The 15,311-nt window shown below is 48.2% G+C and overlaps 8 protein-coding genes across 8 annotated transcripts; 5 read left to right on the top strand and 3 right to left on the bottom strand.

Annotated features, from left to right (window-relative positions):
• Positions 1-57: 57 nt before the first annotated feature.
• Positions 58-1,666, top strand: N7509_003718 (Zn(II)2Cys6 transcription factor; the record flags this gene model as incomplete). Its single annotated transcript, XM_056628355.1, has 2 exons — positions 58-1,367; positions 1,441-1,666. The coding sequence occupies 2 exons, from the start codon at positions 58-60 to the stop codon at positions 1,664-1,666; spliced, it is 1,536 nt and encodes a 511-aa protein (XP_056491089.1).
• A 412-nt stretch (positions 1,667-2,078) lies between these two features.
• Positions 2,079-4,012, top strand: N7509_003717 (amino acid permease; the record flags this gene model as incomplete). Its single annotated transcript, XM_056628354.1, has 4 exons — positions 2,079-2,337; positions 2,402-2,819; positions 2,889-3,250; positions 3,312-4,012. The coding sequence occupies 4 exons, from the start codon at positions 2,079-2,081 to the stop codon at positions 4,010-4,012; spliced, it is 1,740 nt and encodes a 579-aa protein (XP_056491088.1).
• A 330-nt stretch (positions 4,013-4,342) lies between these two features.
• Positions 4,343-5,505, top strand: N7509_003716 (uncharacterized protein; the record flags this gene model as incomplete). The annotated part of the gene is made up of 2 exons (XM_056628353.1): positions 4,343-4,821; positions 4,923-5,505. The coding sequence occupies 2 exons, from the start codon at positions 4,343-4,345 to the stop codon at positions 5,503-5,505; spliced, it is 1,062 nt and encodes a 353-aa protein (XP_056491087.1).
• Positions 5,506-6,911: 1,406 nt separating this feature from the next.
• On the top strand, positions 6,912-8,319 carry N7509_003715 (type III PLP-dependent enzyme; the record flags this gene model as incomplete). The annotated part of the gene is made up of 2 exons (XM_056628352.1): positions 6,912-7,206; positions 7,274-8,319. Coding segments are annotated over 2 exons (1,341 nt in total), but the record flags the coding sequence as incomplete, so codon positions are not given.
• A 564-nt stretch (positions 8,320-8,883) lies between these two features.
• N7509_003714 (CobW-like GTP-binding protein) lies at positions 8,884-9,999 on the bottom strand (the record flags this gene model as incomplete). Its single annotated transcript, XM_056628351.1, has 1 exon — positions 8,884-9,999. One exon carries the CDS (start codon positions 9,997-9,999, stop codon positions 8,884-8,886), a length of 1,116 nt encoding a protein of 371 aa, XP_056491085.1.
• Positions 10,000-10,824: 825 nt separating this feature from the next.
• Positions 10,825-11,338, top strand: N7509_003713 (uncharacterized protein; the record flags this gene model as incomplete). The annotated part of the gene is made up of 2 exons (XM_056628350.1): positions 10,825-11,115; positions 11,180-11,338. 2 exons carry the CDS (start codon positions 10,825-10,827, stop codon positions 11,336-11,338), a joined length of 450 nt encoding a protein of 149 aa, XP_056491084.1.
• A 232-nt stretch (positions 11,339-11,570) lies between these two features.
• On the bottom strand, positions 11,571-12,473 carry N7509_003712 (putative 2-hydroxychromene-2-carboxylate isomerase; the record flags this gene model as incomplete). Its single annotated transcript, XM_056628349.1, has 3 exons — positions 11,571-11,774; positions 11,845-12,138; positions 12,399-12,473. 3 exons carry the CDS (start codon positions 12,471-12,473, stop codon positions 11,571-11,573), a joined length of 573 nt encoding a protein of 190 aa, XP_056491083.1.
• A 925-nt stretch (positions 12,474-13,398) lies between these two features.
• Positions 13,399-15,205, bottom strand: N7509_003711 (MFS general substrate transporter; the record flags this gene model as incomplete). Its single annotated transcript, XM_056628348.1, has 6 exons — positions 13,399-13,558; positions 13,618-14,085; positions 14,138-14,549; positions 14,605-14,851; positions 14,950-14,975; positions 15,028-15,205. The coding sequence occupies 6 exons, from the start codon at positions 15,203-15,205 to the stop codon at positions 13,399-13,401; spliced, it is 1,491 nt and encodes a 496-aa protein (XP_056491082.1).
• Positions 15,206-15,311: the final 106 nt, after the last annotated feature.

Raw genomic sequence — 15,311 nt, 5'->3', positions numbered from 1 at the left:
ACGCGGGCACGCGGGGTATGGGCCAGCTTTTATCGGGGTGTCCAATTCAACCTGAAGATGACCACGCCAGTCAAACGCTCATATCACGGATGTGTTCGATGTAAACGTCGCCGTCAAAAATGCGATGAACAGAAGCCGAGTTGCGGGCGATGTTCAAATGCCAAAGTGTCATGTGAATATAAGATTACCTTGAAATGGAATGGCCGCGTACCAAGGGAGGGAAAATCATCTTCCCAAGAAGGAAGAGATGAATTCACATTCGACGTGCAAAGCGGCTTTGGCAAATCTTCTCAGTATGAGTCTGTACTACTACACGAGCAGAGCTGGGGACGCAAGACCTCTGCTCCATCTCTCAACCTACAACTTGAACAGCCTTCCCCAGCATTGACCAAAACGAGTCGACAACTCCTCCATCACTTCATCACCGAAACGTCAAAGATATCAAGCTCCGCCCATATTCGAGACCAAATATGTCAGACCATTCTCCCAATGACTCACCAATCCGACTCGCTACTCTATGCTACGATGGCATTCGCCGCTCTCCATCGCTATACCCTGCTGAATGAGCTTCCGGCTCAATTTATGCCCGAAGATCTCGTTGCAAATCTGATTGCTTCAAGCATGCGATGTCTACGTCGAGATCTTGAGACGCCTGGCTATCCAGTCCAACCTCTCCTCCATACAATCCGGACATTATGCCATTGTGAAATATTTTCCGGTCGCGCCAATTCCTCCTGGCGCGTCCATGTCAACGGTGCAGGAGCTATGTTCAATGAGATTGCATCGAGGATAAACTTCAATGAGTCGGAATACAGTTTCTGGCTCTGGTCTCGATGGTTCTGGTCAATACAGGCTTTGACCGCGACCACCGAGGTGGGAAAAGTGTCGGAGCTGGCCTCTGCGAATTCCGCCATCCGAGAAGACGATCAAAGCTACTTCTTTGATACGTATACCGGATACTCCTCAGACCTCAATATAGTACTTATGGAGATTGGCCTTTTGATGCATCGGGAAGAGGCTACGGATCTCGACACCGAATCAAGAAAATCTTTTAGTGACGTTGAAGAGAAGTCGGATCAGCTCGAAACCTCAATCAGGTACATGATTCGCCGTGATGCAGACTTTGGCCTCAAGTTTCCTGGCGATGTGCTGCATGATCCTGATATGACTGTTCAATTTCAAGCTTGCAATACCGCCTATCAATACGCAAGTCTCATACATCTTTATCGAAGGGTAAAATGTCTCCCTTCGTTCACTTCTGAAGTTCAGGGTTGTGTAAGAGCAATTCTGGATGCTGTATCTGCGATCACTCCGGTAACCACGCTTTCACCTTGGATTCTTCTTACCACACCTATCTTTACTGCCGGGTAAGTGACTTAGATGCGAATACAAGCGAGATCAATTTGAGCATTCTACATGAAATACTAACCAAGTTTGCAGTTGCGAGGCCGTCGGTCAGGACAGGAAACTCGTCAAAGAGCTCCTCCAGGAATTATATTTCACTCTACACATTCGCAACATCATAAGAGCACTGGAGATTCTGGAACGACGGTGGGAGGTCTATGATCGCTCTAGGCCTTCAATTGTAGGTTACGTTGACGAGCATATGGGTGGATCTATAGACGAGGTAAATAGCGCAGATTGGCTAGATTTTATTCCATATTGAGATACAAAGATAAAGGAACATAAATTTGACAATCGCCTAGTACCTAATATAGTTCCCCTGAGTCATAATTTGGCTGCTAGAAGCTTTTTTGGGGTGCACAGGCCCTTCAATAAGGCGCTGCCCGGCGGGAAATAGCCGAATGCTACATGCGCTAAAACTTCAAATGCGGAGGGCTAGTCCAGAATGCGTAAGCTTTATCTTATGCGGGGTCAAGTGATTTCATCTTCATTGCCGATATCTTGCGTAATAAAATCCCCAATCTATAAGCACTTTGGGGCTTTTGCTATCATTTGATCTTTCACTTTGCCTTCAGTGATCCATATAATCAATCAATATTTCAAGTCATATTTCCTTGTTTCAAAACATACTATCACAAATTTTCACGCTATACTTTATAACGAAGCTGGCCAGTATGGCGGACAAAAGTTCGAAGCCAGAAATAAATCCAGGAGACGCCATTGTCGTCGCTTCCGAGGGTAACTCTTCATCAATCCGACCACAATTCGGCCAACGTATTATCGACAGTTTCAGAAGAGATCCCCAGTCATTCACAAAGGATTTGGATAAAACTCATGAACTTGAAAATGGGCCACATAATGCTCCAGAGCCACCGCTCCAACGCCGTCTTAAAACCCGTCACGTTCAAATGATTGCAATTGGCGGCTCTATTGGTAAGAAGAAAAATCACAGCTACTGGTACCTTTCTCCATTGTCAAGCCCACTAACTAGCCTCAGGGACTGGTCTTTTTGTGGGCTCTGGTAGTACGCTAGCAACCGGAGGACCAGCTTCTATCCTCATCGCCTATACACTAATCGGCTGCATGCTATTCTGCATGATGAATGCCCTTGGCGAGATGGCGGTTATTTTCCCTGTCAGCGGTTCATTCGCACAATATGCCACCCGATTTCTGGATCCGGCTTGGGGGTTCGCTATGGGCTGGATGTACGTTTTTTCTTGGCTAGTTACGTTGCCATTGGAAATCGTCGCCGCGTCAATCACGATCGAGTACTGGAATCCTGGTGTTTCTAGTGCTGTGTGGGCCGCTATATTTTGGTTGGTGATTATCAGTATCAATCTCTTTGGCGTTAAGGGATACGCCGAGGCCGAGTTTGTGCTTTCGATAATTAAAATTATTGCGATTATTGGATTTATGTGAGTTCTTTCCAGATCAACACTACCCTTTACCTACAATCGACCATGAGCGTGGCTAATGCTATCTAGAATTCTGGGAATCATTCTGAATTGTGGCGGTGGGCCTCAGGGTCATTATATTGGTGGTCAATACTGGTATAACCCTGGGGCTTTTAATAATGGTTTCAAGGGTCTTTGCAATGTCTTTGTCACGGCCGCTTTTGCCTTCGCAGGAACTGAGCTCGTGGGGCTTACAGCTGCGGAAACCGAAAATCCTCGTAAAGCCATTCCAAAAGCTACTAAGCAAGTGTTCTGGAGGATATTGTTATTCTTCATCGTCTCGCTCATTATAATCGGACTTTTGGTTCCATATACAGATTCAAGACTTGTTAGTGGATCTTCTAGTGCTGATGCACATGCCTCTCCATTTGTCATTGCGATCGAGGATGCGGGTATGTATACTTCGATTCTTCTAAAACTTTTTTTAAAAAGCTAACTCGACTCCTTTGGTAGGTATATCTAGCCTCCCGTCCGTGGTGAATGTGGTAATTCTGGTTGCCGTCTTATCTGTTGGCAATTCCTCCGTCTACGGTGCATCTCGCACTTTATCTTCTCTCGCGGAACAGGGCCAAGCGCCTCGCTTTTTGGCATATATTGACCGCAAGGGCCGCCCTATATTGGCCATAGCCTTGACATCCGCCTTTGGATTGCTTTGCTTCCTCGCCGCATCGGAGAAGCAGACACTTGTCTTCGAGTGGTTAATGGCAATTGTGGGCCTCGGTGAGATCTTTGTCTGGGGCTCTATTTGCTTGTGTCATGTCCGATTTCGACAGGCTTGGAAATACCGGGGCCGGCATTTGGATGAGTTGCCATTTCGTTCTCAGTCTGGCGTGATTGGATCTTGGGTCGGATTTGGCTTTAATTGCCTCGTGCTGATCGCACAGTTTTGGACTGCGGCTTGGCCATCTGGTTATGGTGAGATGACTGCGAGTTCTCGAGCAAGTACCTTTTTTTCTTATTATTTGGCTGCGCCTGTGGTTTTGTTTCTCTATGGATCGTACAAGTTTTGGTATAGAACCAAGATTGTTCAAGTGCATGAAATGGATTTGGTCACTGGATGTCGCATTTTTCATGTCGATGATTTACTTGAACAGGAGGCTGCTGATCGTCACAGACGCTCTATCTGGTGGAGAATTTATCACATTTTCTGCTGAAGACAACATTGTCATCGGCATCAATAATCATGTTCGGGCGCCAGCTCAGAAAGCAAATACAAGTCTTCTCTATTGCGATATTCAAGATTGCGAGTATGCTACTTCAAAACAGTTCTTAAATATAATAGTTTTTATTACATATCAACAACAACTTTAGAGCAACTAATCCAAAGAACTGACAAAAATGTAAGAATGAACCCTCTTATACTCCATAATCACGTGGTTGTCCCGCTCTGCAGGCGAGGCACGTGCCCGTGGGGTTCCAGAAAGGGAATACAGATTGAACCAAACTCCGCGATCCAAGAAATAAACACAAACCAACCCAGCAAAATGGTCTACTACGTTCGATACCTCAAGCCTCCCAAATGGGAGAAGAAGAAGAAAGGCAGCGGGTACGAATACTATATAATCGCCTTGATCACCATCACCAATGACCTGGGCAACGACTTTCTCGCCGAGGATGCGGAGCTATGCTTCACATGGGTGCGCCATCCCCAGCTTCAAATTAAAGCCCAGCAGCTGGATGACTGGGAGGCTGGTTCGCGCCAATTGCCCGTCATCATGGGTCCATTCACGGCCAACATGGTCGGTGATGGCGAGGCCTGTTTCAAGGCCCAGGTTCTCGAGATTGGGGAAGATCGACTCAAGACCGATAAAGCTCCTTTGGTAGTTGCGGGATTCAGTGCGCCATTTTCTAAGTCTAAGGCTGCGCCGAAGTTGGTTGAGCGCCAGTTCTATGTTGGTGATGAGCGGAGTACTCGATTTAAGATCTGGGAAGAGACGGGTAATAGCATTGCGCGACACCTTTGGTAAGCTATCTCTCCGCTGAGCTCTACATACGTATGTTCAAGTTGCTAAAACTATGTATGAATTGCCTGTTCGAGTTTGTTCGCTAAATAAACGGGATCAGGGATGCGGCCCTCGCGTCGATCATGTTCCTCAACGATGTGACCAAGGGTGTTGACGTCGGCATGCCTGCCCTCAACCAGCTTCTCACCAGCCCTCGAAGCTCGCCACTCCAGGTCATTGAGCTGGGCACTGGTTGCGGAATGGTAGGTATCGGGTTGACTACGATGATAGAAAACTGCGAAGTTCTCTTGACAGATATGCCTGAAGCGGAGGAGATTGTTCAGCGGAACCTAGACCAATCCAAGCCCAAGGCCAACTCGGTCGCGAAATTCCAGACTCTCGACTGGGCTGAGCCGCCATCCGAACTGTGCGACAAGCCATTGGACCTGATCCTGGTCTCCGACTGTACTTATAACTCGGATAGCCAGCCAGCCCTGGTTTCCTGTCTGGAGCGACTGGTTCGGAGTTCCCCGGACGCCCTGATTCTAGTGGCTCTGAAGCGTCGACACGAGAGCGAGGCTGTGTTTTTCGAATTGATGGCAACGGCCGGCTTTGTTTCCCAGCAGGCAAACGTGAAGCTACCTACCCAACATGATGAGTCGGACGAGATTCAAATGTACAGCTACCGGCGCCGGGCCGAGTAGATGTGGGTAATAGAACGGAAGGGGTAATGGGGTGCCCATAGCGGTGACCATTGGGAGACAAGCGACAGGCTCGTGTGACTGGTCCGTGCTGCACGGAATTGTGTCCACCGTGCGTCATCGCGGGGGCCTTTTCCAGCTTGCCAATCCTGCAGGCACAAAACCACTTACTCGTCCATTTTGGCCGCAGAATCCAGTACGGTCCGCTTTGACAGAAGGGGGAAGAAAAGAGAAAGAGGATCACATCCAGAGGGCTTGATCCTTTGATTGAGTGGGGACTGACCTGCGCCACCGACAGCTGTGAGGCCACCACACCGCATATTTCGAGGGAATCAGCTACAGGGAACCTTAAAGAAACCGGACACTATCTGAGATGTATGGTTGGTGATCCGCAGGGACAATTGCCGCATCCCATGCATGTTGCCGGGGGGGGGAAGCTGTATGGAGTAGAGGCAAACATATCAAATGCAAAAGTCCAAAAGTAACCAAAACCCTAGACTACTCGGTAGGATGGCTGGAACCTGGAAATCGCGCATAATATCAAGGTTAGGCCGCGGGATGTACATGTTTGTACTAGTTACAGTCACAGTTGCCTATGCTGGGTTTGGCCTGGCCTAGCCTGCTCTCGCTGCATTTTTTTTTCTTCCGCTCTTCACCGCCCCAAGCCCGCACCGTTTTCTCCCCGGAGAACAAGTCCCCCCTCTACCTCTTCTTTTTTTCTCCCGCAAGCTTCCTTTTGGGTTCCCCAGGTGAGTGATTTCTGGTTCCAGCTGCTGCCGTCGTTGCTACGGTATTCCCTCAATTGGGAATTGTGCCCGTGCGCCTTTTTCCCACAACCAACGACGTCGTGCCCTAATAAGCCCTCGTCTCCCCCCAACTTAAAACTCTGAGCCCAATTCCTCCCCCTCAACCGTCCATTTTTTTCACTCATACTTTCCCCGTCTGGTTGTGATTCTGGTGCTAATTTGGACCGGTGACTACTAGACTTCTTCCAATTTTCTAGCTTTGACCTTGCCTTTGGTCTTTTCAAAGGCACTCCAAGGTCACCACGGCTCCCGCAGCCTCGCTTTTACTTCTCAGCCAAATTGTCTCCACTCGACGTCAGCGCGACACTCTTAACAACATTCCACCTCCTGCTTGCCTTTTCTAAACTTCCGTCCGGTGCGCCTTTTTCCGTCACCTTGACGCCCTCTGAGATTATTCCCTCAATTCTTGAGCTGCCGCATAGGACTTCTTCGCAGGTTCTTCCTCTTAAGGAGGAAGGGTCTAGGAGGCTTGGTCCAGTCAACTACGGTTGTGACACTTTTCGTCCTCCCTAAAACACGCAGTTGTATTACTGTTGAAACCTACCAAACTTAGTTCTTTTTTTATTTCTTAATAAAAAGGAACTTATCGTGCTCAGTCACAGCTGCACAGTGATGGCACCAACCGCATGTGTTTCCCCTGCTGAAATATGCACCATCAAAAACGACTTTCGTCGTGATCACTCCGCCCTCGTCAATCATGGCGGGCATGATGTGTTGCAATCTCAGTTGACTGCCAAGGATCTTGTCCTACAAATCTTGAAGAAGAGGGCCGCCGAGGTGGATGTGGACAATTGCGACCCTGGAGAGGAGGATGCGTTTTATGTGGCGGATATGGGGGAGGTCTACCGCCAGCATATGCGCTGGAAGATGAATTTGGGCCGTGTCAAGCCTTTCTATGGTAGGACCCTTTTGCCACATCTTGATGTATTTATCGCCGAACCCCTCTTGCTAACATCTTTCTCCAGCTGTGAAGTGCAACCCGGACCCCGAGGTGCTTCGTCTCATGGCCCAGCTGGGTAATGGATTCGACTGCGCTTCCAAGGCGGAGATCGATCTCGCCCTCCAGACGGGCATCGATCCAAGCCGTATTATCTACGCCCAGCCCTGCAAGACTAAGTCTTACCTTCGTTATGCCAAGGAGGTTGGCGTGAAGCAGATGACCTTTGACAACGCCGACGAGCTTTACAAGATCAAGGCCACGTTCCCTGAGGCTGAGCTGTACCTCCGTATTCTGACCGATGACTCTACCAGCTTGTGCCGTCTGAGCATGAAGTTCGGTGCATCCATGGATATCGCCCCCCAGCTGCTCGAGCTGGCCCACCAACTCGAACTCAAGGTCGTCGGCGTTAGCTTCCACGTCGGATCCGGTGCCGAGGATCCGCGTGCTTTCCTTAAAGCTGTCGAGGATGCCCGCCTGGTTTTCGACCAAGCCTCCGAAATTGGCCACGATATGCACACCTTGGACGTGGGCGGTGGCTTCAGCGGTGACACCTTCGAGAAGTTCTCCGGTATCCTGAGCGACGCTCTGGAAACGTACTTCCCGCCGAACATTCGGATCATTGCGGAGCCTGGTCGTTACTATGTTGCGAATGCCTTTACCTTGGCCGCCAATGTCATCGCTCGTCGTGATGTCCCTGACCCCGCGGACCCTTCACGCGACGCCTACATGCTCTACCTGAATGACGGTGTGTACGGCAACTTCTCGAACATCATCTTCGACCACCAGCACCCCGTTGCTCAGGTCCTCCTGTCCGCAGACAACGCCTCTCCGAAGTCGCAAGACTCGGAAACCATCGCGTACTCCATCTGGGGCCCCACCTGCGACGGCATCGATGTCATCACCGAGCGCATTGATCTGCCCGGTCTGCTGAACACCGGCGATTGGCTGTATTTCGAGGAGATGGGTGCTTACACCAAGTGCAGTGCCACTCGCTTCAATGGATTCTCCGACAACCACGAGGTGATTTACATCTCGAGCGAGACTGGTGCCTCGGCGCTTCTTGACTACTAATCTAATTGAATTGGTCTTCGCTTCCCATGACCATTTGGTCTGTTTTCGTTTCTGCCTTCGCATTTACTGCGGTCATTCATTCGCTCTCATTCGCTATGCATGTTTTTGGCCTAAAATACTTTTGGCTCTGATATATCTCCCAACGCTCTTAATCAAGTGTTTGTTCTTTTGCTTTACGCGTCCACCGCAGCGTTGCCGTTGCTTCCCCTCCATAGACGTTCTTGGAGATTCGATAGATTAGATTCTACGCTGCGTTAAGAATTTACTCTTTCAGCGCCGGTCATTCGCTTCCAAGTAGAGCATCCATATGCATTCAATCATGAGCTTTCCTACTAGTCGAACAGCTAGACTGTTCAAGGTTCTATGGAGCACCTGGGCATTTTCTCGCCTTCAGTCTATTTTGAGAGGGTATGTCAAATAGATGGCCTAGTTATCGACAGGCCTGCTTTCTCTTATATTCCATCTCTTCATGTCTTTGTACATCATCATGTCTATCATCTATTCTAGGAACCTGGTATCATCAACCTGCCCAACACGTAAATGCGAATCGGAGCCAGCTCCAGTTCAGACCAGTCGGTTCACAACCAACTCAGCCTCTCCATCCTCAACAGCCTTAACCAGACCGCCAGTCTCAAGCTTCTTCTTCCACTTAGTTGACTCATACCGAGCCAAGATGAGAGTCAACCTCGCAACGACCGTCTCATCAGCAGATTCCGCAACAACAGTCGACGGTGTCGCAGTCCACCTCCCAAAAGCCCAGTTGAGAATATAGTACCGACTAGCCTCATCACCGGTATTCCTCATCTGGAGATCATCCGAAGATTCAGCCGGCGGCTTTTGCCCAGAGGAGCGGATGATACCCTTGATGCGATAAACCTCCTCCCTCGGCACAGTGGAGAGCAGGTTCTCCAACGCCTCAACATCAATCGTTTTTCCGGGAGTCGATCCCTTCAAAAGAACCGACAACACTTCCACCTCTGACTGGTGATCATGTTTATGTTCGTGTCCATGACCATGACCATCGCCATTCTGCGCAACAGCATCCTTCTCACCATTCTCCTTCGCAAACAACGCCCCGTCAATCCCAAGCAAAACATCCTTATCCACAACACCCTTTATGGACTTAACCCACGGCGTCTCAATCTCCAAATCACCAACCCGATCAAGACAAACATCAAACCTCTGCTCCGGAACAACCTCCCACTTATTAAAAACAATCAAATCCGTATATTTCGCCTGAATCTTCGCCGTATAAGAAGTATCCTCATACCCCTCCCAATTCTCAACATCAATCACACTAATAACACCATCAAGCACAAAGTGCCCGGCGGAGGGTCCCTCGCGCGCGAGTCGATTCACTTCCATAGCGAGAGTTGCGGGAAATGCGCTCCCGCTCGTTTCGATGACGATTCGGTCTGGCGTAACCTCGGTGCGTAATTGTTCAAGCGCATCGCTCAGTTGGCCGACGAGATTGCAGCAGATGCAGCCGTTGAGGAGTTCGCGGACTCCCGAGATTGATTGCGTTGTTGCTAGTTGGGAGTCGACGGCGATGTCGCCGAATTCGTTTTTTAATAGGGCGAGGCGGTAGGTTGGTGGGAGTTGGGGGATTAGGTTTAGGAGGAGGGTTGTTTTTCCTGAGCCTAGGAAGCCGGTGACTATTGTCACTGGGATGGGGGCCATGGTGGAGGTGAGGATGGGTGTGAGGACTCGGAGGGTGTAGGAGTGTTGGAGGTTGAAAATGCAGAAATGCGGAAATGCAGAGATACACCGGGGACGGATTGGCGGGGGCGGTGGGGCACAAAGTATACGAGGACAACTTTTGAGGTAAGTATAGGAGTATTAAGTAATTAAATATAAATATAAATATACGAGTATGGAATGAATATATTCAGACTATATTGATATCAGAATACTAATAATAATCAATGGCCCTGTGCCCTGGTAGATATATCTGCCTTCTCTTTGTATGTCCCTCTTCCTCTGCCCGCGTCGCATGGAGACCTTCCTTTCGCATCTACCACCACACAACCAGAATTCCAAGGAAATGAACTACTCTCCTCTCTCGCCGTCGCCAATAGATCTCAGATCACCTCCCTGACTCTCACACGACTGCAGATGATCAGTTTTCACAAACATGGCCACCTTTTAACCACAGATTGTGCCCGATGGGTCCAACGACGTCATCGCCAGGCACATTGGCCTTGCGAGATCCTCTCGTCTCCACGTCTTCCTAGGAAAACACGCGCCATGATCTCAGCCGAGATGAGAGATTCCTTCTGCCTAGTAATTGGATCAATGGATCGTCGCAAAACCCTGGCCCACGCCTTGCATCGATGTCATACCCCAGTCCTGCCTGCCTACACCCTACTAAAGTTCCGTCAGCCCTACGTCCACTCAGCCCTATCATCATCCCCTTTCGCCTTAGCATTTGCTGCATCTTCTGGATAGGGTTTCCTTTCTCTTCCTTTTAATTTATTTTACCAATATATCCCGATCAGAACCACTATGAGCTCTTCGAGCGACTCATTCTCGACAAACTCCCAGTGCCCCGCCGAACAGAGAAATCATGACGTCCTGCCCGCTGACTCGGAGTCGCACCAATCCGAGTCCGAAGGTGTCCTTGCGAACGTGAAAGAACAGCTCAACTCCGTCACGGGTGGCCGGTCCATATCCGAAATCGGCAGTGAAGTCTCATCTGTTGCTGGCGAAAAGGTCCAAGGCGCGAAGGAAACTGTTCTCCCCGTTGCGGAGGAGGCGATTCACACCGTACAAGCGCAAATACGGTCTTTGACCGGGGTACGAATGAAAATGGCGGAAATGGTACACTATACGACCTTTTCTGTTGCTTTAAATAGACTAGTCTCGCATTGCTAACGATCTTTCTCTCCATGGTCTAGCTATCGATCCCACTGTGGACGCTGCTGAACAACAGCGTGTTGACCGGTTAGATACCGAACGCATTTGCGACTTCTTGCGAGAGAAACATATGAGCACGAAGCCGCCGCCCTCAAAAAATTAAAGGATATCGAGGGGTGGTGTAATATTACGGTTATGAATATATGATGTCCCTGCATGGATGGAGCTTCAGTTCGCTGAGCGATCTTGGGACTGTTTGTAGGATAGGTCTACTTCTTGGGAATGTATACAATATAACATTTTGACACTTGTACAAATTAGCGGAAGAAACCGAGTCAGGGACCTCAAAGGCCGCTGGCATTAGTCGTACTACTATACAACTTGAGACAACGAAATCAGAGAAGAGCCCTAAAGCCCGACTCACGACTGCGATCCAATCCCAAAAAGTCAGCCACGACTCCAAGATGATCAATACCCCAGAATCCCTCAGTCTTGCCCTCAGCATTCGTGCACTGGAACCACGGAAGACCGAATGCGCCCTCCTTGAACGATTTGTCCGTATTAGCAGTCAAGGCAGCCTTAACCTCGCCTTGGGTCATCTGCAACAACGTTAGAAAAAAAAAAGACCGCCAAGAAACCAAAACATAGAACAAAAATCGAGAAACATACCGCTGACAGCACCTCCTGTGTCGCCTTTTGACCAAGAACCGTTTCAAACACGGGGGCAAATCCCTCAACATCTCCGATCCGGGTGTTCTCTTCGACCCAGAAAGAACGGTAAACCGCTTCAATGACAGCCGGGAGCTTCTCAGGAAACCTTTGAGAAATGGCACACAGAGCGCGCTGGATCGCGAGGGTTTTCGGGGGAAATCCTTCGGGGAATTTCTCTGTCATCGGGACATTGAAATACTTTGCCCATCGCATGCGCTCTAGACCCATCCATTTATCCTTGTCTAGTAGGAGCTGTCAGTAAGAAACAGTAATCAAAGGAAGGGGATAAGTATGAGATTCCAAGACAGAGAACTAATCTGTGCTTGGCAGCCAAACGTACTTTTGATATTTATAGGCGGAGTATTGTTACAAGCATGCATCAACCCCCCCCAAGAAAAATCGGGACATAAGCCACATTGCATTTTGCGAAGGTGGGCGAGTTCTAATTGTTCGCGTTAGACGTCATAGTCAAATCAAGGAGTGAAGTTGGAGAGAAGAGGAAAATAACTTACCTTTAATACGTGAAACGCGATGTATGCAAAGGGGCTGACAATGTCAACATAAAGAGTAATCTGTGGCACCGCCATTTTAGTCTTTAGATTGGATTGAGCCAGAGTAGAGCTATGGTTCGCAATGCTAGTTTGGCAGGGAATAATTTGGAAAGGAGATCACTCATCATTCCGAGTCCCCTTGGAGAAAGCCGAATCCCCGCGTTCGGTGATTAGTCAGCGGTTATCAAATGATGCCGAGGTCCATGGGAAGTTCGTTGGTTAGGGAAGATTTAAGACTAGTAGATCTGAAATAAGTTTAATTCTATTACATTATACATTCGAAAGTTGGAATCAGCGAGTGTCTTGATTATCATCCGCTCCGCATTTCGCATTGATACATTTGTGGCTGCAGCATTCGTTGCCCGCCTCGCAGGGTTCCCCAACTGTATCGTATGGTTGTGTTATTAAATGTTTTGAGAAATCGACTCGTTTTTGGAAAACTGGGGTTTTCTTTCTTTTTTCAAGGTAGCATACCTGCTATACATGATTCCTGTGGACTGTGGGTGTTGAATTGGGCACCCGAATTCGTGGATGCGGCGTTTGTGAGAAGCGCAAGGGTAGCGATTAAGACAAGAGTTATAATATTCATGACGAGAATTACCAAGAGCTCTGAAAATGAGGCTCGACAGGCAGAAAAATTCTGGTAAAAGAGGTTTGTTCGACACACCTACACTAACCGTGGGGGCTTCTTATTTATTTATGGGGTATCACGATCTACATTCCCTTCTTTCGATTCCGGCATTCCACTATAAAAATTCACTTAAGTCCAACATCATACATACAACTAGTAGCGGGCATCAATTAATTGAAATAGTTTACGTTCATAAAGAGCCATCTAAGTAAGGAGTTGCTTTTGAAATCATATCAATGGAGAGTGGTCTATACTAACTGGTAAGAGAAGCTCAAGACCAACAAATTATATTGGACTGGTACATGAAACTTCCCTTTGAAATAAACAAGCCTAGTACACATATCGGAAATAAACATTTTCTTTGTCCGTCAAATCCTCAAATCCTAATCGCACCCGCTCGGACTCTGTCAAAGCAAGCGACTCCCGACGTTTATTTTCGCGCGAGCAAAGAACATAGAGAAGAGATGCAGACGTTATTGTGATGCAGTAGCTGTTTAATATTAGTTTATCAATAAAAGTAAACATTGAGTAATGCATGGGATAACTGACCAAATAATCAAACCGGTCCAAAGCTCTGGGTAATGCCGATCCTTAGTCTGACTGCGTATCAACTGGGGACCAATAATGTTGCCCACGCAATAAGCCACAAATATAGCCGATGCCGTGAAGCTGCGCTTTGTACTACCTGCAACATTTCCAGCTCCGAGCGAAATGGTGAGAGCCACAACGGGGCCGAAAAACCCAAGCAGTGAATAACCGGCGACTGGTACAGCCGGTTTGTAACCCCAATCTGATTTCCAGATCATGATGAATCCGGCTATTACTGGCAGGCAGCATATAACCAAGGACAGTACTCTGATATTGCGATACTTGGAGCATAGCCAACCGGTGCCAATAATTCCTATTCCTGCTATACCACCCAGGGGAAATTGGAAGAGAATGCTTTCCAAGGTAGAATATCCGAACGTTGACACGATCAGTGGGCCAAAGCCGGATACCGCACCGTTCACGGTGTATCTTTTTTTTCACATGTTAGACCAAAACCTAACAGCCGGATTGTCCAACTCACGCAGAGATCATCGTTATGCATATCAGCCAAAGCTTGATGTCCAACACGGATTCCTTGACTTGTGATAATTTGATTTTCTTGTTGTTCAATCCAGTTTGACCAGTTCTTAGACGCTCTGTAGCCACGATTCGCTCCTCCGGGTCCAAGAACCATGCATTAACAGGCGAAGTTGGGAGGAAGAAACACCAAATTCCGAAAAGGAACGTCAACGCTCCAGCAAGAATGAAGACATACTGCCACGGATGCAATGAGCCTTCCACTTGAGCGAACCCATAACTAATGGCGCTCCCTATAATGGTGAACCAGGCAGTTCCTGACCACCACCAGCTTTGCCGTAGGGCCTGCTCTGACTGGGTATAAAAACCACTGACTGTTACCATGAAACAGGTCGGAATAATTGATTCGGCGAAACCTGGCAAGGAGCGATGTAAGAAAATGAGAATTTAACTGCCGGTTTTTTTTCGTACCTAGAAAAAATCTCTGTGCAAAAAGGCCTTGCCAAGTAGTGACACCTGCTGTGGCGGCACATGTGATCCCCCACAATAGAACTGTTGGGCCAAGAACATATCTTGTGTTGAAGTATTGCAGCATGTATGTCAGAGGATACGAGCCTACCAATTGGCCAAAATAGAAAATAGAAGTTGCCCAGCTCAGTCTAGAAGTGTCGGTTATAGGGGGGGTTGACGGAGGTATCGATGACAGAGAGTTGAAGGTCTGCGGTCATTCCAAAAAGAACAGCATTGCCAAGAAGTGCCTTGAGGGCAGCTCAATTAGTCCCTGGTATTAACTGTAGAGCCATAGAGAAGGCTTACTTTATCATAGTAGACTAAACCATAGCCTGTAAGATATCAGTTCCCGCACAAAAGGCGTGGTTTCAAGGTGAGTCGTACCAATCACCATTGCAGGCATGAGAAACAAATCTATCTTCCTCAATACTTTTTTCTCAATCTCCGGATCGATTGGCGTCGCTTCATATCGAAGGTTGGTCGTATCGACGAATATGTTCTTTTCAATGGCATTTGCGTCGAGATCCCCGGAGGGATCAGCAGCCACGTTATTTTCCGGCATGCCGATTCAATTCTCTTCGCTCAAAGAACACTTCTAGATAGATGAGCCAAGACAGACTCGGATTTAGAGCTAGGTAGGATAATTCTCTGGTTCGAGTCGTAACATT

Source organism: Penicillium cosmopolitanum (assembly GCF_028827165.1).
Source record: "Penicillium cosmopolitanum strain IBT 29677 chromosome Unknown utg000005l:1.0-4006212.0:1.0-4009387.0, whole genome shotgun sequence".
NCBI classification, from domain to species: domain Eukaryota; kingdom Fungi; phylum Ascomycota; class Eurotiomycetes; order Eurotiales; family Aspergillaceae; genus Penicillium; species Penicillium cosmopolitanum.
Note: the sequence above shows the minus strand (reverse complement) of the source record. Positions and strands in the feature narration are given on the sequence as shown.